The sequence below is a fragment of the Anabrus simplex genome, chromosome 1, assembly GCF_040414725.1.
Source record: "Anabrus simplex isolate iqAnaSimp1 chromosome 1, ASM4041472v1, whole genome shotgun sequence".
NCBI lineage: Eukaryota > Metazoa > Arthropoda > Insecta > Orthoptera > Tettigoniidae > Anabrus > Anabrus simplex.
Window position 1 is genome coordinate 1,221,667,580 of NC_090265.1, and position 23,628 is coordinate 1,221,691,207.

The 23,628-nt window shown below is 39.9% G+C and overlaps 2 protein-coding genes across 3 annotated transcripts in view; one reads left to right on the forward strand and one right to left on the reverse strand.

Annotated features, from left to right (window-relative positions):
* The window catches only part of mthl5 (G-protein coupled receptor Mth-like 5), a 35,497-nt gene extending 26,365 nt beyond the window's left edge, over positions 1 to 9,132 (reverse strand). The window contains exons 1-2 of the mRNA XM_067151884.2: positions 8,578 to 9,132; positions 3,322 to 3,619 (exon numbers count right to left, since the gene is read on the reverse strand). Of these exons, the coding sequence (XP_067007985.2) occupies positions 3,322 to 3,619; positions 8,578 to 9,036 (757 nt within the window). The 5' untranslated portion in view covers positions 9,037 to 9,132. The remainder of the gene's footprint in view (positions 1 to 3,321; positions 3,620 to 8,577) is intronic.
* The window catches only part of LOC136858203 (RNA helicase aquarius), a 686,829-nt gene that overhangs the window by 192,499 nt on the left and 470,702 nt on the right, over positions 1 to 23,628 (forward strand). The gene's annotated exons all lie outside the window — the stretch shown is intronic.

Below are 23,628 nucleotides of genomic sequence, written 5' to 3' on the forward strand. Positions count from 1 at the left end.
AATTCCACATTGTCAGCGTCAGACCTGTTCACCTCAAAAACAGATGAGCCTTACACCAAGAGTTTCATGTTATTATCCCTCACTTTTTTGTAGCTGACAAATTCTTTCACCAGTACAAATACTCCCCCTCCTACCATTCCCATCCTGTCATTGCAATTCATACTCCCATTTTGTGAGTACATTTCTGCATCCTTAATATAACTTCTGAGCCATTATTCATATCCTTTTACAATATTTGAAAATAAAACTTTGGAATATTAATAACATATTTTCCACTAGCACAGAAATCAATTTGGATGAAACTGTTCAAATGAGTAGGTTTATATATGAAGCCATGTGATATAAATGGATGAGAATAGAGTACACCATGTGTTATAAATGGCAGAGAAGAGAGTACAATTGAAGGCTTGAAGACTCGGTAGCAATACAAAGTTTTTAAGGAGTTAGATGTTTGGATTATTATATAAGAAGTGTAAATCAGATGAAGATGCCACGGCAACTGCTTGTAGCAGTCCACAGGAATACTTTTATACGTATCAAATGCTGGTGAACATAAAAGATATACAATGAAAATGAATTCATGTATAGCCTGTGTAAATTAATTGGGACACTGAAACAACATGCACATCCAAATACTTCTTTCTTGTTGCACTTATTCATCCATTTCATACTTTTAAGTTTTCTTAGTAAATATGTCATTATGTGGAAGCAAAATGTGGACAATAACTAATGCAAAGGGAAAGAAAATAGAAGACTGAATTGTGGAGTTTACAGAAGACTATTGAAGGCAAAATGGGAGGTTGAATCTCGGATGTAATGTTTAATCAAGTTTAAGAGGATAACAGTTTGGCAAAATTTGAGTAGAGGAATAGAATAACAATGTTATTTGCTTTACGACCCACTAACTATTTTTTCGGTTTTTCTGAGACTCCGAGGTGCCGGAATTTAGTCCCGCACGACTTCTTTTACGTGCCAGTAAATCTACCGACACGAGGCTGGCGTATTTGAGCAGCTTTAAATACCACCGGACTAATCCAGGATCGTACCTGCCAGGTTGGGTTAAGAAGGCCAGCGCCTCAACCATCTGAGCCACTCAGCCCTGCTAGAGGAATAGAAAGATTGATAGGACATATCTTGAGATACCTAGGTACAGCTGGTTTTTCTCTCTCTTTTTTTCTTTTTTGTGTTGCCATGATCGTTAAGGTATCAACTCTATATGGTCTGACACCATGGTTAGCCATTTTGAGTGTCGTTGGTCGAAACAATTTTCACCTTAAAATAAATTGGGAAAGACTTTCCACCTAATCAGCATCTGTATATTAAAGTTTTATTTTAGACTAGTTTTGGTACTTATCATGCCATCCTCAGCAAAAGATATAAGAAATTTAAAAACATGAAACTTAAAACTCTTTATTTAAAAGAGTTCAATGCATCTCAGTTGTGGATGAAACCTTGTCTTAAGGGTTTCATTTACAATTAACATAGGACACATTAGAAGTTCAATACGTCCTTGTTATAAATGAAAACGTGAGGCTTTGAGTGATATTCACCAACTGGAGTTTGATTTACATATGTAAAATCAGTGTGCACCATGGTTTAAAGGATCAAATTAGATGAAATTCTAAAATGAAGAGATAAAATGAAGTAGAGAACTGAATGTGCCAAAACCACAACCGGGATGCATGGAACTCTTTTAAATAAGTGTTTTAAGTGCTGATGTCTCATGTATTAATTTTAATTGTAATTTCAAGACAAAGTTTCATCCACAACATAGATACATTGAACTTTTTAAATAAGTGTTTTTTGTGTATTTATGATGTTTATATTTTAAAATTTTCTCTTAAGTGCTGATTTATGTTTTTAAATTTCTTATATCATTTACTGAGGATGACACAATATGTACCGAAACTAATCTAAAATAAAACTTTAATATATATAGGTCCTGATTAAGTGGAACATCTTTCTCAAATAATTTTAAGTATTGTCAATATCAGCATGGAAATGGAAATCATCAAGTATGACAATTTTCACCATCAGAATGTTGGCCGGCAGGGTAGGAAAAGCGGTGGTATACAATTTCTGGTCACTACTGGACTGCATGCTAGAAGCCTAGATTGAATTCCAAATCTCTATGTAGTGTTCACATGGATAGCAGATGTGGGATTTCACTCTCTTTCCTTTCAGTTCAGAACAAGAAATCTGGGGTTTTACTTGCTTTGCCCTTTCTTATGTGTGTGAAATGGAGTCAGTCTATTTGTGCTGCTGTCTGCTTACAGCTGTCTACAACAGTACAAAGTTTAATAACTAACTTTTCACAAAAATATTTTTCAATATTTTAGAATACATTTTGCTTCCTGGTAGTTGTACCCATAGAATGATGATATACAGGTCTCTTGAGGTAATTTAAAAAGTAAAACTCGTGCATTACTTACTCTTGTATCAACAAGCAAACAGTGCAAAGAAAATGCAGAATCCAAGAGAAAGCATGTTGTACACCATTGCCAACAGTTAGGAAAATGATGATTTTAAAAATTCTAATTAATTTTGCATGTGACTGTATTTATGCATATGATGTGTGTATTCATTTTTTTCTTTTTTGCTTGAAGTTTAACGTAGTTTTAACTGAGAAAAGTTGTTAGCAAAATTAAGATGTGAAAAGACCAGGAAGGAATTGGCCATGGTTGTAATTGAGGTACAAGTCTGTTATTTGTCAAGTATGAAAACAGAAAACTATGAAGAAATGTCTTCTGGGCTGCAAGAGGTGCTTTTTAAATGATGTTAATAACTTTATTGGCTTTACATTCCACTAACTACTTTTTTGGTTTTTGGAGACACCAAGGTGCTGGAATGTAGTCCTGCAGGAGTTCTTTTACGTGCCAATAAATCTACCGACACTAGTCTGATGTATTTGAACACCTTCAAATACCACTTGACAACCAGAATCAAACCTGCCAAGTTGGGATAAGAAGGCCAGCGCCTCAAACGTCTGAGGCACTCAGCTCAGCAAAGTTGGGGTTTAAAACCCACCCTCTCCTGAATGCAAACAATTAACTACACGACCTGTATTACATAGCCAATTCACACCATGTGTGGTATGTATGTATGTATGTATGTATGTATGTATGTATGTATGTATGGTACAAACTCCAAAACATAAATACCCAGATACATATTATCATACAATTCACTGGAAAGGACAAATAATAAGTACTTAAAATTGTAAATTATTAGCTTTATATTAAGTAAATGCAATCTAATATTGGAATTTTTCTTTTAATAATATTAATGAACTTGCATATTTGAAATGTTGAAAGAACTTACCAACTATAAGGAAGCTGACATGATGGGCAAATTGTGTGAATATACTGACAATATCAGCTGCCTGGTTGACTATGAGACACATGGCTAGGGTAGTGAGCATATTGCCCACCAAGTCTCGAAGCTGGGGCAGTACAAAGTATAGCACTGCTACAAACAGATAGCACACAATAACAAGACCATGGCATATTGGATCGATAACACGCTGCACTAGGAACTCAGTGCCATTCCATGCTGAAACAGGAGCTGGTGCACAGATGGCTGCATACTTTTTCTCCTTTGTTTCTCTATCCACTAACCTCTGTAATAAAGTAATATATATGTTAATATGAAACACTGATTTTTATGACAGTTTGACTCTAAGGTTGATTCAATTAATTGGATTCAAATGTATAGAAATAAAAGCTGCCTATCTACAATATACACAAGAGTACGCTGTGTAAATGAAAATCTCCCACTTTCAGAGTCCCACATACCCACTCCATAGTCTTAATTGAAATATCTGATCCTCCTCCAGTCATTGTTCCTCCCACACATTATTCTGCTGATAAAAAAACTCTGCTGCCTTAAACTTCTTCCACACTGCTGTAATTGGACCCCACACGTCCCCAACTATGTTGTTACCTATTCCTCCTTGCCCTCGTTGTTGGTACCAATGTGAGAAAGTACCCCTTCCTCCTTACGATCATCCTTCACTTCTGCTTTCTTTAATATCTGCCTTAACCTAATTCCTGGATAACACTCCCCCAGGTCGCTTTCCTGCACACATTTTCCATACATGCCTAACACTAGAGCCTTAATTCCAGGCATCTCATTCGACTCCTTCCCTTCTGGTTATCTTCCTGATGGCTGCTGTTGTTCTTCCTCCTCTCCCTCTCATGACCCTGTTCCACCTCGCTCCTCCTATCCTTTACTTTACGTTTCCCTTTCCTCTTGTCTCCCTTCTCCTCTGTAACACTTCCCTCTGTTCTGTAGCAGTGATCCATACTGATTCATCACCGATACCTCTCCTGAACTTTACCCCTCACTATACCCCTTAACCCTCAATTTCCTGTCCCTTAAAACATTAGCTGACGTGTCTTCCACAACTTCTCCCCTTCCTTCCTCTCATTCTTGTCTACTTTCCATACCCTGTACCTACATTGAGTGAGACCTACCTTCCTTCCATCCCCCACCTGTTAAAAGCCTAATTATCTTCCCTCATACTATTTAATGCACACTTACCCTTGCAGTCTAGACACCTGTATTTCCCAACCATTCTTTACTCTTTTTCCATAGAAATATCAAATGTGAAAATATCAATAAGAATCAAATAACATATTCTGTGAATTTAAAAAATCAAAGGAAAGAAATACTGTATACTGCACAAGGATTACACAACAGTAGAGCAAGCAAGACACTTTCTAATAATATAATTACATTACAGTTCTACGTAGATGTATCATTATTATAAAATAATAATTGATTATCTAAAACTATAGAATAATAGTGTTGACTAGTTACATACATATATATGTAAAAAGATTATTATTATTATTATTATTATTATTATTATTATTATTATTATTATTATTATTATTATTATTATTATTATTATTATAGTGCTGACAGAAATGAAAACTGGCATTAAATGCTGTATATTGAAAGGAATATATGACAGTAAAGCAAGCAAGATATTAAGTAATAAAATAACTGCACGTAGGCATATCCTAATTACAAATGGATAGAAACAACAAGTTATCTGAAATGTAGTTAAAACTAAATGCTGAAATACTTAAAGACAGGCTTTTTTTTTTTTCCCTACTATGCACTAACAGAAGTAACTGCTGAAGGGAAGATACTGGTACCTAAAATAATGACTCAGTAACTTCCCTTAAACCTATGCTGACCGGGCGAGTGGCCGTGCGCGTAGAGGCGCGCGGCTGTGAGCTTGCATCTGGGAGATCATGGGTTCGAGCCCCACTGTCGGCAGCCCTGAAGATGGTTTTCCGTGGTTTCCCATTTTCACACCAGGCAAATGCTGGGGCTGTACCTTAATTAAGGCCACGGCCGCTTCATTCCAACTCCTAGGCCTTTCCTATCCCATCGTCGCCATAAGACCTATCTGTGTCGGTGCGACGTAAAGCCCCTAGCAAAAAAAAAAAAAAAAAAAAACCTATGCTGGAGAACTTGAACTACAAATATTGAAATATTTGAATATGAAGAGCAGCAATAATTACCAACAATGGAAGACTGACCGAATTCTCTTGAGCTCCTTTCTCTACCAAAATTGACAAGGCTATCGTATTATTTAGGTCTATTTAAAGATATTACTTTTGTGGCGGGTACTATGGATCTCAAAATACTGTACAAAATACCGTGTCTAGTAAACCATATATGAATACATAAACTGTGGAAGGTAAAACTCTGGATAATAACCTGTCTTTTTGAGTATTCTACCAACAAAACTATAGATTTAAACAAAAAAGAGAATATTATTTATTTTCCTCAACCCAGTTTCAAAACAAGGTGAACCTCACCTAGGTAATCTACCGAACACTAAAGAACCATCCAAGGTATTTTTTAAAAATGCTCTTCAGGAAGACTAACATACAATAAAGGAGAGTAGAAATGATCCAACTTATATCAATACAAAATATGTTGCTAATACAAGATCACAACATTTTTATTAGGGACCGATTTCGATGTCTTTGGACACCATCATCAGCCACAATAGGTCAAATGAACAAAGATATATATATATATAATACAAAAATATAGACCATTAGTAATAAAATGACATTAATTGGATGAAATATACAACGTGATGGTGCTTAAAATTCATTCTTACAAAATTTATAAGTTGGGGACTTGATCGTCGAATAATAAAATAGAAGTGAAAAAAATATTAACAAATGGTTTAAAATGTCTTTGTCACTGTGTAATGCCTAAAAATCTTGAGCATGGTGTGAATAAACACTGGATGAATGTTGACATCTAAAAGCTGACATAAAACATTGTTCCTCTGTTGATAATATGTAACTTGGTAGTGGCCTGTGTCATCAGTTTTCATAAGGTAAACAATAAATTATAAAGTAATTAAGCAACGGCATTGACAGAAGTATTGTTGTGATACCAGAAAGTTCTCGATCCAATGCGGGACCTTGATGGGCCTGTTTGTACGGAGAACGGAGAGGAAATGTAGTTAAAACTAAATGCTGAAATACTAAAGGCAGGCTTCTTTTTCCCTACTATGCCCTAACAGAAGTTAAAAGGAATAATATTAATGTACTATAAATTCGTTGTTCCTGCCAATCTTTTGATATTTTTTTTATGTTGTAAACAGTTTTTATTCCCAAATATGAGACCTGTTACCATTAATGGTGATGAGGAATATAGTGTTGTATCATTTGTACTGGATCATTCATAAATTACAATACATTTATGATTTTCTAATAAAGCTGACATGAAATTAGAAGTTCAGAATTGATGAGGAGACAGCCATCCACGTGAAGATGGCAGTACATGAAGATGTAGGTTTTTTAAAATTTTAAATTTCTCCTTTGTGTTACTCCATCTGCCCCACACTAATTTGTCATTGTGTTATGTGTTTATCCTAGTACTGCTTCCATCCTGATTCTTAGTTTTCTGTATTTGATTTGATTTCCAAGGCTGGAATGTGAGTTGGGAAGAAGATTGGACAAAAGGTCGGAAATTTGGAATTTGAGTGGTGGACCATTTTATGTACATGGAGTGTGTATTCTTGCTGGGTGATATGATAGTATACTGTAGAAAGAGAAATTGAATCAAGGTCTGGTAAAGATATCTTAGTAAACTTTGCATTTGCGATCAACAGTATTTTGTAGGAAGGAAGAGTTTGCTGAAGTTAAATTTCTTTTGCTCTGTTTTCAAGCTCACGTAGCTGAATAGATTGAAAACTGGATGCACTCAGGATATCTTACCCGTAAACTGGAGGTAACAGATATGAAAGTGACAAGAATGAAAACTTGTACCAGTAGGTAGGAGCTATGTTAGGGGAGTGGCTTACTCATAATCAAGAGATAAAGATTCAATTTTTAATGAATATTCTGGACGAAGTTGTTCTTATAAACTAGCTTTGCTGGTGAAATCATGTGAAGAGAATGTAGAAGCATGAGTTCCAGAAATGAATAAAGGACTTTGCCTTGAAGGACAAAACAGGCTGAGGGAGACCTAGGAAACAATGTTTATTTATGGGTACTTTAATGATTTCAAGGTAAGAGGCTTTGGAGCAGATGAAACAGTACTAGCTGCAAATAAAGGGTTATAGAGGTATTACATATATTCAAAGTACAATTGTACTTGGAAGAAGTGAGAGTTGTGTTTATCGCTGTTGATAGATGACAGCATGGTGAGCAGCGAGCATTTCTGTGGATCGTGGAGTCATCACATGAGTCTCGCGTTACTGACAGTATATGAGATGAATTTTAGAGAAGAATTTGCACGTACCACAATGCAAAAACAATAGGGAAAATTTATAACAGAATGTGTGTTAATCATTTAAGGGCTAGCAATGTTAGAACAATAGGAACCATAGTATCACCAAGTGACTAACCGAGCAGTCATAGATTTTGCATGCTGCTATATCTATTGACAGAGCCAGATGACAGAGCACTGGACGTAAACAAGCAGCACTTTGTGGCATGGCCGAGTCCAACCATAATTTGAGCATGTAATATATAGCTCCTAGCAGCTTGCATACTGAATATAGGGAGGGATGAGTCAATAATGAATACCGGTATGAACATAATTGCTTACTGGTGGGTTTTATATGGCAAGCTGGAAAGAGGGAACATCTGCTATTTTGAAGAGAACTCTTGTTTGTTTCACCTTATGAGGTATAGTTAGGTATTTAATGGTCATAAGCAGACTACATAATCTACCATCCTGTAGCCTACTTATCTTTTCTTTCACTGGATCTATTGCTCATTCCTTACATATTTTTAGTGAAAACTGTTGTACATATAACTGACTCAGTCTTATTGACATGGTGGAAGGATAAGGTAGGCTTGTTATCCAAATTCTACTAAGAAAATTCTTATCACGAGCCCTCCTGGCATAAGTTTCACCTAACAGGCCAGGCACGTCGTATATGTGGCGGCGAGGCGTGAAAGGGCGGGGAGGGGAGGGCTAGTAGCTTCCTGAACTTCGGTATCCCCCCACCAATTCCTGTGTTTTCGGACCCTTTTGTTGGAAGAGGTCTGCAAAGCCCAAAGGAGGGCAGAGATAAGTTCCTATTACCTTATCCATGCAGTACGTGCCGGGTATATAGTCGTAGAAGAACCAGTCACTGTCATCTCGATCGTCTGTGGGGAAGGCATCGATATGCCTAAGGAGGCCGTCGGGATCACCATCCGTTTCCTGTCTCCGCTCATACCTTACGTCATGACGCATGACTGGTGCATGTGAACGTGTATAGTGTCGCATGCGTCCGTTGGGGAGCAGCACCAAAAAGTCATGTGTTCCTTCGTATATATCCCATAGCTGTGTGCGGCTGCATCGCGGTGCGCCCACTTGTATCCGGTAGTCGAATCCATGTGGCCGCCATGGATCGTGCCCTGTCGCATTGCTTGATACACAATTAACGTCTAACAGAATATCTTCACTACCACAACACTTTTGCACTTGTACAGGCTCCGTCATTTTTTCTGGTCTAACTGGTTCACACAAGAAGATGCATATCATCAGCCCCAGCAGCATGCTGCTTGCGTGCTACCAGGACGCTGTTTCACTGGCGCGATGACAATAGCATGACGTACTTGAGCGAGCAGGAGAGGATTGCTTGTTGTGACGCGTTAGCTTGCCGGTGACTACTGCTCTCTGCCAGGTAACCTAGCAACTCATAGCCGCGACTCTTTCAGGGGTGTACTGTCGTATTCTGCATTTGCTCGATGGAATTTTCGGTGGTGATTTCGGGATCAACCATCCTCAGGATTTATAATAGTATATTTTGGCGTTCTGTTTATTCAGACTTCTTTGGTATTCCAGGCGTTACCTGTCAACGATGAATAATAATAATAATGGAATCATTTTTCGATCCGTTTCGGCTCCTGTCGTATTTCGGGCGTTCCTTTAACTTCGAAGACTACGAATTACATACTTATTAGTTCTTTCCATTAATCACGCTTCTGCTGATAACTACGCGAAACGAACTTAACAATGCAGACCATTCACCACTGATCTGTATTTAGGTGGTTTATCTAGTCTCTTTTTCAATAATTTCAAAGAATTAGGAAATTTATCGAACATCTCCCTTGGTAAATTATTCCATTCCTTAACTCCTCTTCCTATAAACGAATATTTGCCCCAATTTGTCCTCTTAAATTCCAGCGTTATCTTCATTTGTGATCTTTCATACTTTTAAAAACACCACGCACGCAAACGTCTGCTAATGTCATTCTACGCCATCTCTCCACTGACAGCTCGGAACTTACCACTTAGTCGAGCAGCTCGTCTCCTTTTTCCCAAGTCTCCCCTGCCCAAAGTGTGCAACATTTTCGTTACGCTACTCTCTTGTCGGAAGTCACTCCCAGGTTGTGAAATACTATGACACTGTCGGCAGCCCTGAAAATGGTTTTCCGTGGTTTCCCATTTTCACACCCGGCAAATGCTGGGGCTGTACCTTAATTAAGGCCACGGCTTCCTTCCCACTCCTAGCCCTTTCCTGTCCCATCGTTGCCGTAAGACCTGTCTGTGTCGGTGCGACGTAAAGCAAAAAAAAAAAAAAAAAAAACTAGGCCTATGAAGTATGCACAGATAAGAGTAGCCTACACATAAACGAAAGACAGTCCCTGCTCTCCTGTTTGCTCAGGGTCGTAACCGTGGGGGGGGGGAGGTCACTGGGGGGGTAGACCCCCCCCCCCTCCCATAGCAGTTTTACAAAAAGAAAATAAACATAAACTGACAAAAAACTAAGTAAACATTCAGGGACATAATTATAGAACCAACAGATCTGTAATTAACTTATATCAGTGCCCTTATAATGATAAGTCATGCATGCACCTTCATTGTGTTCTACCATCATTTTGCAACTATGTATAAAACTCCGCCATCGGCTACTGTGTTTACTACACACACACAAACTCTGCAAGGAAATGAGGAATCTTAGGTTTCAAACTTTTATCCGACCCTACATAACGTGGTGTAAATGTATGCATGGATAAGCTTATTACAGTTAGCTTCATGAAGTTCGGTTATTATAAGGATTATAGGCCTCAGACCAAAGATGTGACTGTTGCAATAGGGAGAGAATGTGGCTGGCTGCAATGTCGGTATACTACTATTATTTCTTCCCTTTTGCCTGATGTGACAACTACACACAATTATGCTATTTTGTTAGAGTTGTTTATAACTCTTATCACGACCTGACAGTGGTTCTGTTTTCTACAAAAATCACCAACTTTTTCTGTATATCTACTGGCAGTAGGTAACCGAAGCATTTCTGTGACCGAAACTGCAGATTCCATGTATAGTCTATATACTGTAATCAAACACACACACAACGCATGGCACAAGAGCTCTAATGGGCCTTGGCCTACCAAGCGACCGCTGCTCGTTCCGAAGGCCTGCAGATTACGAGGTGACGCGTGGTCAGCTTCACGAATCATCTCGGCTATTATTCTTGGCTTTCTAGACAGGGGTCACTTTCTCGCCAGATAACTCCTCATTTGTTCTCACGTAGTTCACGTAGGCTGACTGGACCTCGAACCGCTCAGGTCCAGGTTTATGCTTCAGTTTAAGTAAACTTTAAGACTGGGCAATGATACAGTATATTTTTAGTTGCTAGTGAAATAGAGTCGTATAGATAATATGTATTGAAATATCTTAATTTTGAATTTGTTAGTAGGTCGTTTTCCTATTATTTCTTCACCCATATTTGTACAGGGAACTCCTGGGCCTGTGTCGTTTGTAGGTCATTGTTAGAAAGTTAATCCAAATACGTTTTATGATAAAAGTAGCTTGAAGGAAATTTATAGGGTCTTCCAAACATACTGATTGGATCGTTATAACTAATATGGGATTTAAAGTCTTCATAATGCGAAAAGAACTAGCATAATTTAATGGGAAGATACAGTAGATCTTTAAAACTTATTCAGGTGATACACGGGAAGAATTTTTTGCGGGGGGGGGGGGGGTTATTATATGCATGTTGGACCGGTCCCGTGGTTTAGAGGTGGTGAACCTGCCTCTTACCTGGACGCCCCGTGTTCGATTCCCGGGATGATCCGAGGTCCACTCAGCCTACGTGAAAACAGTTGAGGAGCTATCTGGCGGTGAAATAGCGGCCTCGGTCTAGAAAGCCAAGATTAACGGCCGCGCAAGGGAGGATTAATCGTGATTACCACAAGTCATCTCGTAATCTGCAGGCCGTCCGCCTAGCTGCTGTTCTTGGGGGCCCGGGTTCGATTCCCAGTACTGCCAGAAATTTAAGAATGGCAGGAGGGCTGGTATGTGGTTGAAATGGTACATGCAGCTCACCTCCAATGGGGGTGTGCCTGAAAAGAGCTGCACCACCTCGGGATGAGGATACGAGTTTACTATCTGCAGGCTATCAGGCTGAGCAGCTGTCGTTCGGTAGGCCAAGGCCCATCAGAGCTGTAGTGCCATAGGGTCTATTTCTTTAGTATTTACGTGCCAAATTGAAAGCGCGGCAGTATAAAAGTATTTTAACCTAGTTCATATGGCAATGGGAAATTGGTAGATTAGGAAATGAATCTTAAAGGAAGTAGATGAATATTGTTACTTGGGTAGCAAAATAACTAACGACGCCAGAAGTAAGGACATAAAATCCAGACTAACACAAGCAAGAAAGAGCGTACGAAAGTAAATAAATTAGGAATTAGAAAGATATTTTTGAGGACTTTCGTATGGAGCGTGGCATTGTATGGAGGTGAAACAAGAACGATAACTAGCTCAGAAAGGAAGAGAATAAAAGCTTTTGGAATGTGGAGTTACAGAAGAACGCTGAAGGTGAGATGGATAGATCGAATCATGAATGAAGACTTACTGAATCGAATTGGTGCGAGGAGATCGATTTGGCTAAATTTGACAAGAAGAAGAGACAGAATGATAGGACACATCTTGACACCCAGGACTTATTCAGTTGGTTTTTGAGGGAAGCGTAGGTGGTAAGAGCGGTATGGGGTATGACTATGACAAGCAGATGTAGGATGCAGTCGTTACGTAGGAAGGAAAAGGTTAGCACAGGATAGGGTGGCATGGAGAGCTGCATTAAACCAGTCTGTGGACTGATAACTCAACAACACATTCAGTGATTGATGCAGCTACATATTTTATTGCATCTATCGAAAATAGTAATCGACAATGTCTGTCTACTCGGTGCAAGACCGACTCCAGTCCTCAGACCATCTTGCTCAGACGTTGGTCTTCCTCAGACCAAGACAGACTCCTATTCTCAGAACTTACTGCAACTCTCGATCATTCCAAGATGGCGAATCGAGTCGCCGGGTTTGTTGCTTTCTTACGCAGTTGGTGTAATTTCATGAAAGTTGACAATAAATATTAGTTTCTTTGTAGAATATAAGTGTATGAGAGTGTATTTATGCGAGTCAGTGGACACTTACCGTACGTAGAATCTGTAATTATACTCAGTAATATGAGAATGTGGTTGTTTTAATCGTGTTGTGAACCGATTTTAAGCCTCTCATACAACTATTCTTTAAGTTTTCTAAGAAATAAAACAGTAAGAGAAATTTATTAGGAATATGCATCGTGATTATTTTGAAGTCGATGACAAAAACAGTAGTGTGCATACATCATTTCGAGGATAAGTCTGCGGTTAAGGAAGACTTTTTCTCGTTCTAAATGGTGAACCTATTCGTATTCCTCGAAAAATAGTCATTTAGAATGATGATAATTGATATGGCGATGTTTCGTCAGTGTTTGTGTGCTTCAAAGTGTCGATTTATTTAGTTGCAATTGTATTTTACAAGAATCTGTGTTTGTCTGCAGAAAAGTTTGGCTGGATCTTGGAGTAGCCTGTAACTTAACAAAACCTGTAAGTGTGAGATCGAGCAATCTGTACACTGTTACACAGAAGAAATGGTGACTTGAGGGATTTGCTGGGTTTGTAACTCAGCGTTTTATTGTATCGATACCTTCCAATTCATGCTGTTATCTGTTATTATGCAAACTACACAAAACTGAAGCTCGTCTATGTAGGTTAAAGACATTTTATCAAAGATTTTGCACTCGTGTTCTTCGTTAACACCTATTAGCCTATATGTTTATTGTCTGAACGTTTCATTTCTAAGTTTACCATCATTGTGAAAGGTGCTGCTTTGCCATATGTTAACATAAGTTTTAAAAGTTTCCAGAAAGGAAAGCTTAACATCACCAGGGCCGTTCATTGAGTTAGCATAATCATTTCAGGTCTACTTCCCTTTCATTCCTGAACATCAGAAATTGTTCACCACTTTGAAACTAAGGTAGCAAGTTATGTTTCATAGTTTTCATAAGTGAATAAATTGAGAAATTTCGCAGCGTGATTTATTTTTAAACATTCAAAATGATGTTATAAATATCATTTTAACAGTTTCATCACGTATTTCCATCTATCCAGCAAAATGAAATCTAAGAGAAAACGTTATTTGACTAAGTGATACAGTATTTCTAAATAATCAGTTTGTTGTTCTCTTCTGCCGTGGGGCCGTATTCTATTTTAGTAGAATATATGTGATTCTAGTTGATTATATGTGATGGGTAGTTAATCGCGAATAGTTTTTATACGTGCAGCTGATTTTCCCTATGACGTTACATTTATCATGTTAAATTACCGCCGTTGGTATAATATGTACGTGATATTTTCGTATTAGCCAATACCAGCAATCCGGCTACTTCGGCCGCCATGTTTTTTTTTTTTTTTTTAATATTATTGTCTGAGTGTTGGAGTAGGTCTTGCTCAGTGGCTGATTTTTATGTTATCTTAAAATTAAAGTCTCTTATTTCATTTAAAATAATACAAATTATGGCACATGGCAAATTAATGGGACGCGTCTTATTCAGTTATCGGTGTTATTAATTGAATAACGATGCCAAACTGTCGATCTGAGGAATATTTCAAAGTGCCTTGCTAGCACGCTGTGCTGAGTCATAGTGTGCAAGTTGACACAATGAAAGGCTAAAATCGTTTAGTCCTGCCTGTGCACCTCAAACTCTCGTATATTCATGTATTGATAACGAGAAAAAATTTAAAAATCTGTATTCAGAAGAATGGCATTACTTGGAAACATGATAATTAGTCAATAATTTGCATGCCAAACATGTCACGCAGCTTGGCCTTCGGCTATAGTGGTTATTCAAATGGATACGCTGGATGACATCAGCAGCATGTCGTGTTCTGTAAACAGAATATCTCACATTCCTAGTTGTACTAGAAGAGTAAAACCCGACTTGATTTTCTCGTGGAACTGCCCGTAAATGTGATAAATTCCTACCGATCAAGTTGGCCCTGTGGTTAGGGCCGCGCAGCTGTGAGCTTGCATTCGGGAGATAGTGGGTTCGAACCCCACTGTCGTCAGCCCTGAAGATGGTTGTCCGTGATTTCCCATTTTCACACCAGGCAAATGCTGAGTCTGTCCCTTAATTAAGGCCACGGCCACTTCCTTCCCACTCCTAGCCCATTCCTATCCCATCGTCGCTATAAGACCTATATGTGTCCGTGCGCCGTAAAGCAAGTTGTAAGAAAAAAAGATAAATTCCTACAATCATCGCTCGCGGAATATGTGTTGTCGGAAGGAATCTAAAACTCATAGGCTCGAACAATGAAATCTGCTTACATGAGGATATTTCCGAAGAACATACCAATTATTTCAGCAATTCGTTGAATGCTGTGCAAATAAATTTTAGTAATGGAAAATCTTAGTTTGGCATGAAAAACACACAGTTCAAAAAAATTAGTGGAACATGTTTTGTAACGTCCGGTATGTGAACGTTAATTTAGTAGATGTGGTTCCAATGGTCGTACCAGCATACCTTGAGACCTTAGCTACTCAGGGTATGTCAAATCGAAGTTATACTCCATCTGTAGGTGTAGCCGTGCATTAAACTGTCAGATGACCCCTCAGAACAAAGTGAATAGTGGTGCGTCCGTGTGTCGTTGTGAGGTACACAGACTACTGCGGTCATCTGAGCACGTTGTACGTGTAATTAGTCGCTTAAGTGCGGCCGGTATCCAGTAATCGGGAGATAGTGGGTTCGAACCCCACTGTCGGCAGCCCTGAAGATGGTTGTCCGTGGTTTCCCATTTTCACACCAGGCAAATGCTGGGCCTGTACCTTAATTAAGGCCACGGCCGCTTCCTACCCATCCCCGGGCCTTTCCTATCCCATCGTCGCCATAAGACCTATCTATGTCGGTGCGATGTCAAGCAAATAGCATTGTGCGTAAACCAGCACATCACATGAGACATCTTAACGAGGTTCAAGTCGCAAGGGCCGTCACTTTGGTCCGGGAAGGATGGATTTTTCGTCGTGTTGCTGTGGGTTTCAATGTGTCTCCGTCAGTTATTCAACGCTTGTGGAATCGCTACATTGAGACAAGCCAGTTCACAAGGAGGGTTGGACAAGGTCGTGATCGCATGACAACCCCACAGGATGACCGATATCTGACCATCTGTGCGTTGCGGCGTCGTCCAGCAACTGCCAGAGAACTGCAACAAGACCTCGGGCGGGTCACTGGAGTCACGGTGCCTGTCTGACCAGACAGTAAAAGGAACAGGTTAGGAGAAGTGTCCTTACGACCCAGACGTCCTGTTCGAGTGCCCCTTTTAATGCAGCACCATCGCGCAGCTCGCCTTCTGTTTGCCTGTACCCACGTCAACTGGCAACTCCGCCAGTGGAGACCTGTGTTGTTCACAGACGAGTCCAGATTTCTCCTGACACAGCGTGATGGACAACAAGTATGGAGACGCCGTGGTGAGCAGTGCATGCCAAATGTTGTCTAGGAAGGCGACCGATTCGGACAGGGTTCTGTGATTGTGTGCGGTGGCATCAGTATTGATGGCCGTTCGGATCTTCCCGTCGTCCGTGGTAATCTTACCGCTGCGGGGTACATCGAGCAGATACTGCTGCAGCATGTGCTGGTTGCTGCATACGGTGTTGGCACTGAATTCGTACTCATGCTCATGTAGCGCGCATCACCAGAGCTGTCTTGCGAGAACTGGACATTCAAGAGACGGAATGGCCAGCAGTGAGTCCCGTCCTTAATCCCATCGAGTGTGTGTGGGATAGCTTGACAGAAGTGTTCGTGGACGTCCTGTTCCACCACAGAGTCTCGAACAGACTCGCATTGAAGAATCGGACCTGATAACGCAATGTGACCTTCGTCGACTTCTACGGATCATGCCACGTAGGTGCCACGCTGTGATAAATGCTCGTGGAGGACATACACCATACTGACGTTCTCCAACTGTGATTAAAAATCCACGCTGGAGGACTGTTCTCACTTTGTTTTCGCCCCTATTTGGACATACCCGTTTGTGTTCTGAAAATTAACGTGAATTCATCGATGTTCTTTTGTATACTTCAACGATAAAGATTAAAGGTTCAGTTGGTATTATACCTGGGTGTGAGGTGGTGTTTTGTGGAGCATGGCATACGTTGCAAACAATAAAGAAAAAGAAAAGAGTAGCCTTGGCTGCTTATTACTGTTAACATGAGAGTAAGTGGTAAAAGCGAAGGCCAGTGATTCACCAGCACGCGTGCGTAGTTATGTACAAAGGCACTTGTCATCATTGGCATCTCACGAAGGCGGTCACGGTTCGAATCCGGGGATTTTGAAATGGAAATTCATTCCGATTCAACGTCAGACTGGATGTCTCGTGGTTATGGTCACAATATCAACAATTACGTAAAACTACAGCCTTGCTTGCTTGCTTGCTTCTTGCAAAAGGAAAGTTCTGTCCAAAGCCGTATCTATTGTGAGATGTTATTTCATTGCATATACAGTATTTAATTCAGTAGTTACAGGTATATAGATCAACATTATGGGCGCAATTGGTGGAATTGTAGAATTGGGTGTAGTAAGTGATTTTGCCGAAATATTGATATGATTGCTAAGTGATACTGCTAAAAGTGGGGTGAGAAAAATGTGTGATGATACAGGCAGATTTTGTTAACAGGTGAGTATCGATTACTACTTACAAATTTCATTCTTACGTTGAGTATTGGTTGTGATTTTAAAATGGAGCAGGATGAGAAATTCTAAGGTAGGTTTGTTTAGAAGCCGACCTTCAGGGGTGCCTCAGTAAGACTTGTACTTTTCATTCAGTAAACACGTAGTAAATATTCTTGCTAAATTTGGGCAAGTTATCTACTTAAATCGTGTAATAATAATATTATTAATATTGTACATGAATCATTTACTGAAACGTAATCAAGTGGCAGGAGGGGCTTCAGTTGAGTGGAAATGTAGTAAGCATTTCGAACTATGTCGACGACTTAATCGTAATGGCAGACTTCAGAAAGCTTGCAATCTATATCTTGGAACTTGAAACAAGTTCAGCGAATGTGATATGAAATTAGCATTTATAAGACGCAAGTGATGTCAGTAGGATATGAACCTAAGCGGACTGAATGTTAGGTCGTGAATACGAAACCGTAACGGGTGGATTCTGCCAGATATTTAGGATTTGCATTTCCCCAGGATGGCAGTATACTAACTGAGGTGAAATTGAATCAAGGTGCAGCAAAGCTAATGCAATGATCTCGCAGTTGCTGTCAACGGTATTCCGTAAGGAAGAAGTCAGCTCTCGGACGAAACTATCTTTTTGTCGGTTTTCAGACCAGCTGTGTTGTACGGGAGTGAAAACTGGTAGATTCAGGATATCTTATTCTTAAGCTGGAAGTCTGGATGGATGGATGGATGGATAGGAGGCACCACCAGAGGTTATGCCGTTATAGGGAAACCGCAGAGACTAACAACGGCACCAAAACGAGCCGCATACTAGGCAAGATGAGGGGTGAGGTACTTGGCCATTGTTTTCCTCGCTGGGCCAGTAGGAGCGGCCCAATTAGTAGCACCTTTTATAACGTCCAGACGCACCGGTTGTGCTCTGAATGCCATTACTGAGCACAAGCTATACCTTAGCAACTTCCATAATGTCACAGCCATGGACACGACTGGAACTTCAGTGAAAGCTACATTTTGCTTTGGTCTCTGTCAAGATACAGATGCAAACGTACTGCATCCATGAACAAATGGCAACAGGCAGAAACTGGAAGCAATGAAAGTAGGACAATGATTGCTCGTAGTAATAGGTGGGAGTAATGGCAGAAGGGTGCTCGAAATGAGGAGATAAAGGCTAAGTTAGGAACGAAACCGATGGATGAAGTTGTACGGAATCATGTTAGGCGAATAGAGGAGTACAGGTTACCTAGGAGAATAATGGATTTGGTCTTGGAGGGTATGAGAAGCAGAGGGAGGCGAAGACGAGATGGTTAGGCTCGGATTTGAATGGTTTAATGATAAGGGGTGTGGAACTCAACGATGCCACAGAGCTAGTTGCAAATCCGGGATTGTGGAGGCATTAAGTTAATTCACAGAGGCTTGTAGACTGAACGCTGAAAGATAATATGTAATGAAGATGCATTTTCATATAACAGTCGTTGATAGAAAACCCATTAAAATTAATAACTGTGTTTATATAACTGCCAAAAACTGAAATAAATGTCATAAAAGAGTGGACGGTGAAATACATGACAGAATTATTACTATCTGAAAGAGAAAGGCATAATATATTAGGGGATATACACTGCAGTCTTTCCCACTTCCTCCAGAACATATCAAACTCCCTTCTCTACCCTTAACGTGAGCTTCTCATGATTGTTTTATTTAATTCTTATCATTTGATGTCCTGTACTCGTATTTTTTTAAAGTTCGTTTGGGCCGCCTGAGGACTATGGCGCTTTTGCTTTAGCTGTGTTATTGATGTTTGCCGCTTCTGGTGTTCTTGATGGTGGTTTGGCTGCTGCTTTCTTCTTGGTACCTTGAGCTTTTTTGTGGACCCAGTAAACCTCTATTTTCTTGCTGAACACTTATCTTGCGTTCCTCTGAGCATTTCCTGGTCTCGTGGTTTGCTTCTGTAAGGGATGTCAGTAAGGGTCTGGTTTTGATAGTTGGATGGTAGTTGAAAATGAAAATCCACAGCCTGTTTCCAGTCATCCGACCGGGTCAGGTATGGAATGAATGAAGCCCCATCTAGCGGCGAAGATAGGAATTGTGCCGGCTGCCGAAGCCTGTCGCACTCCTCTGAGGCAATGATTAATGAATGACAGATGAAATGAAATGATATTGGAGAGTGTTGCTGGAATGAAAGATGACAGGGAATACCGAAGTACCCGGAGAAAAACTTGCCCCGCCTCCGCTTTGTCCAGCACAAATCTCACATGGAGTGAGGGGGATTTGAACCGCAGAACCCAGCGGTGAGAGGCCGGTGCGCTGCTATTTGAGCCACGGAGGCTCCGGACGGTAGTTACTTCTGTTAATTATTATGGCATGGTTAAGTTCTCCGAGATCCTTCTCTACCTGCTGGATCCACAGGGATCCAGTGGCTTCACCCTTGCTGGCTGCTTTGAAGTACTTGTACAGTAGGAAAACCTGTGGGAGTCCTATCTATACAGGTGTCCATAGAAAGCCAGTCGTCTTCTTCTGGTGGCTTCTGTGAGTGTTTCTTGGTGTCGGTAGAGTTCATGGTTTTGGTTTGTACCATCCTTCCATCTGATAGGACCCTTGGTCCTACTATCTTTCTCAGGAACTTCCTTTCATGTACTTCGAGGACTCTTAATGGGGCCTTTTTACAGATAGGCACTCTCCTGCGCAGAAGATTAACGGTCTGACTGTTGCATTATAGTGTCTTAGTTTGACTTTCATCGATAGATGTTTTTAACCGTACAGTTTTCTGCAGGCATGGTATGCGTTATCTAGTTTGATTTTCCTCGGTTCGAGTTTTACGAAGGTCTTCTGAAATCCACTCTCCAAGGTACTTCAAAGTTTTAGCTCTCATGATATGGTTGGTATCACTGGCTCTCATCGTCCATTCTGTGATTATCTTTTCCAAGACACAGTTAAATATTATACATGAGATCCCATCTCCTTGCCTCGCCCTTGTTCTGATTCGGAAACTCTCCGAGAGCTGCCCTCTAAACTTTGGAAGTGGTGTTTCGCAGGGTAGCTTGCACCAACCTATTGATTTTGTTGTTGAGTCGTAGTTCTCTTCGGATTTTGAAGAGAGTTGTATGGCTCGTTATTTTGCTATACTGGAGAATGGTCTTGAGGTTTTGTATCTGTTCAGTACAGGGTGTCGGTGTTCTGAACCCTTCTTGGTATTCCCCTAATTTGTTGTCCAACTGCCGCGTTACATGCCATTCTAGTATCTTAGAATAGATTTGAAGTGGCTGCAAAGAGTGATATTCATCTGTAGTTACCTGGGTCTGTTATGGATCGTGTGGATAGCGGCTGAGGTCCGGTCATCTGGAAGCATCTCGCTAGCCCATATATTATCACTTTTTTGCATGTGCCTGAAGGTGTGTTTTCCGGCAGGTTTCAGTATTTCTGTTGCTCTCCCGTCTTCCCCAGAGTCTTTGTTGTTCTTGAGAAGTTTTATGATCTCTTTGACTTCCTCGTATGTGATTTTTTTTAAATCTGTAACCTAGCAATTTAACTTATTAACGTCATGGTTTTTTATGTTTCGAGTGATTTTGTACATTTTAAATTGATCACGCGCCAAAAATCTACGAATTGTAATGTTAGGAATAACACATCAGCATCAAATAGAAGTTGAAAAGAGGATGGTTGGGTGGCCAAAGTAAGAATATACCTGGCGGCATAGGAATGGGGTGTTATTGGATAGTAAATTTACACAGGAAAAGGACGTTGTGTAAGAAAACGATCCAAAGAGTAAAAGCCTTAAAAAAAAAGAACAGTGACGCCGGAGTTTAGTGACAATAGAATACTAGCTGAATTATATTGAAGATTGAAATGTTAATTAAAAGGGAAATTAGGTTGGCAGTTTGGTAGTTAATGAATTATACAAAAATCGAGCAGTACAGTAAGATTTTTAAAAATCAATGCAATAAATATATACAAAAGGGACATTCACTAAGAGACGGAAAAGGAAGAAAAACAGAGGAGAATTATAATAATCTTCCGATTTTTACGTCTAACGGAAGCTCTTCTACGTGCTGATAAATCGAGTCAGCATAGCTGGGAAAATGTGTAAAAGAGGGGCTTGTATGTAGAATTGAAAATAGGCATTGTACTCTTGTTAGCGATCAGGGAAACCAAACCAGGGAGGAGAGCAATGGAATATACATGAGATCCCGTCTCCTTGCCTCACCCCTGTTCTGACCGGGAAACTCTCCGAGAGCTGCCCTCTAAACTTTGGAAGCGGTGTTTCCCAGGGTAGCTTGCACCAACCTATTGATTCAATAAAGGATGATGAACGGAAAGAGACTATACATTTAAGTGCAAAGGTCTTGTTGAGAATGAAGCCATAATTTTCAATAGCAACTCGGTTGAAGTTAAATATACCATGAGGAGGTTTCTGAGTCCCTATAATTTACTTGGCGTGTAGGAAGTAATTCATAAAATACGTTAGATTAATCTATATAAATAAAATCGTAATGACCATGTGAATATTTTGGCGAAATTTTCGTACAGTTATCCGTTTCACATGTAATAATGACCATCTGCATATTTTTTAGCTTTGGTGTCTGTCTGAGTTCTAATAACTGCAAAACTACTGGATATATTTGTATCAAACTTCATATTTAGAATCTACCTGTCCTGGGTAGATTTTAGGATCAATATTATTTCTAAATCCCTGAATGGAGTGGAGATTTATTGGAAGATCTAAGCAGTGATTTTTCCCTTCTGCAAAATATGCATGACCATCCTAATGGAAGTTTACCAACCTTGATGGAACTCTATTTCTAAGTCATGTCTCTTCAAAGTGGGTTAACGGGAATAACTCAAGAGCCATTTTGCTTTTTTCGATAGAGCAGATAATAAGACAGGTTATCGTCAACGATTGGTTTCATGAGTCTTCAGCCACAGTGACACTCCCGGTTTCAGATGAAATGAAAATTCACAGCCTGCTTCCAGTCATTTGACCGGGTCAGGAATGGAATGAATGAAGCCCCCAAAACAACAATATGTTACGGAGAAGCAGGGGGAATTTCGCACAACTTCGGACCAGGAACTGTACCGTTCAACAAACTCTGCGATCGTCCTCGTTTTGTCTTAACTTCGTTCAGTATTTTCGTACTTCACGTTACTGCCAGGTGCTTTCGTAGAAAAATATCAGTTCAATATGCCGTATTAAACATTTGAATACAGGCATGTAACTTTGCATAGATTTATGAAGAAATCGTAATCCATTACCAATTCCCGTACGAAGGACGGGTACAAATGCTAGAGGGAAATATAGAAATACAGTTTAATTTTATAACATGTTGCTTTGTTTGGAATTATGCTTTTAATACAGTATATATATAGCCTACATTTAAAGTAACTAACTCCATATATCAGAAGATGTGAGATTACAATACATGAATACTTTCTTCCCAATCGGAGTCATCTATATTGAACCCTTTAGGTCCATATTGAGGGATACCTACCTTCCTTACCTATCAGCAAAGTTCATGAGATCTGTCTCTTGGGTCGTTTCGGGTTCTTCGTCACTTGCTGAGGTAAAGGTAGGGTTCATTAATTCTAATCTATCTACTGGAATGAAAGGTCTATTTAAAGGATTCCTATTTATTCAGGAAAATTCTGAAGTAATTTACTATGTCAACGGTGTCATAGTCAATTGTGTCCACTGGACACCACAATCATTTTTACATAAATGTCAGAACACTGGTGTGAGACTTTAACATAACTGCCTGATGGGCATTCTTACTAGAAACCATTGTCTCAATTATTAATCATTTAAGAAAGGAAAGTCTGGAAATCCTTAAATTCGGCTTCCATGTGAGATCACATGTACCATCATAGTGATTCGTTATGGTCCAGCCCTCGTAACACGAACTCTGGACTCTGAGTATAATTAAGGCCGTCCAATCGGTGTGTGCCACACAGTGGTTCTACGGCATGGACCCTTAATTGAATCGATGTGACCTGCGTCTATGTCATGGACCGACCTCTAATCTTTTAAGTTACTTTAAAGTCATTGTGGATGATGACCGCAAGGAAATGATGCTACAATGGCATATGGCCCTAATCTAAGTCACTGAGGTTGATGACCCCCTGACCATCCAAGTTTCTAGGCTGAAG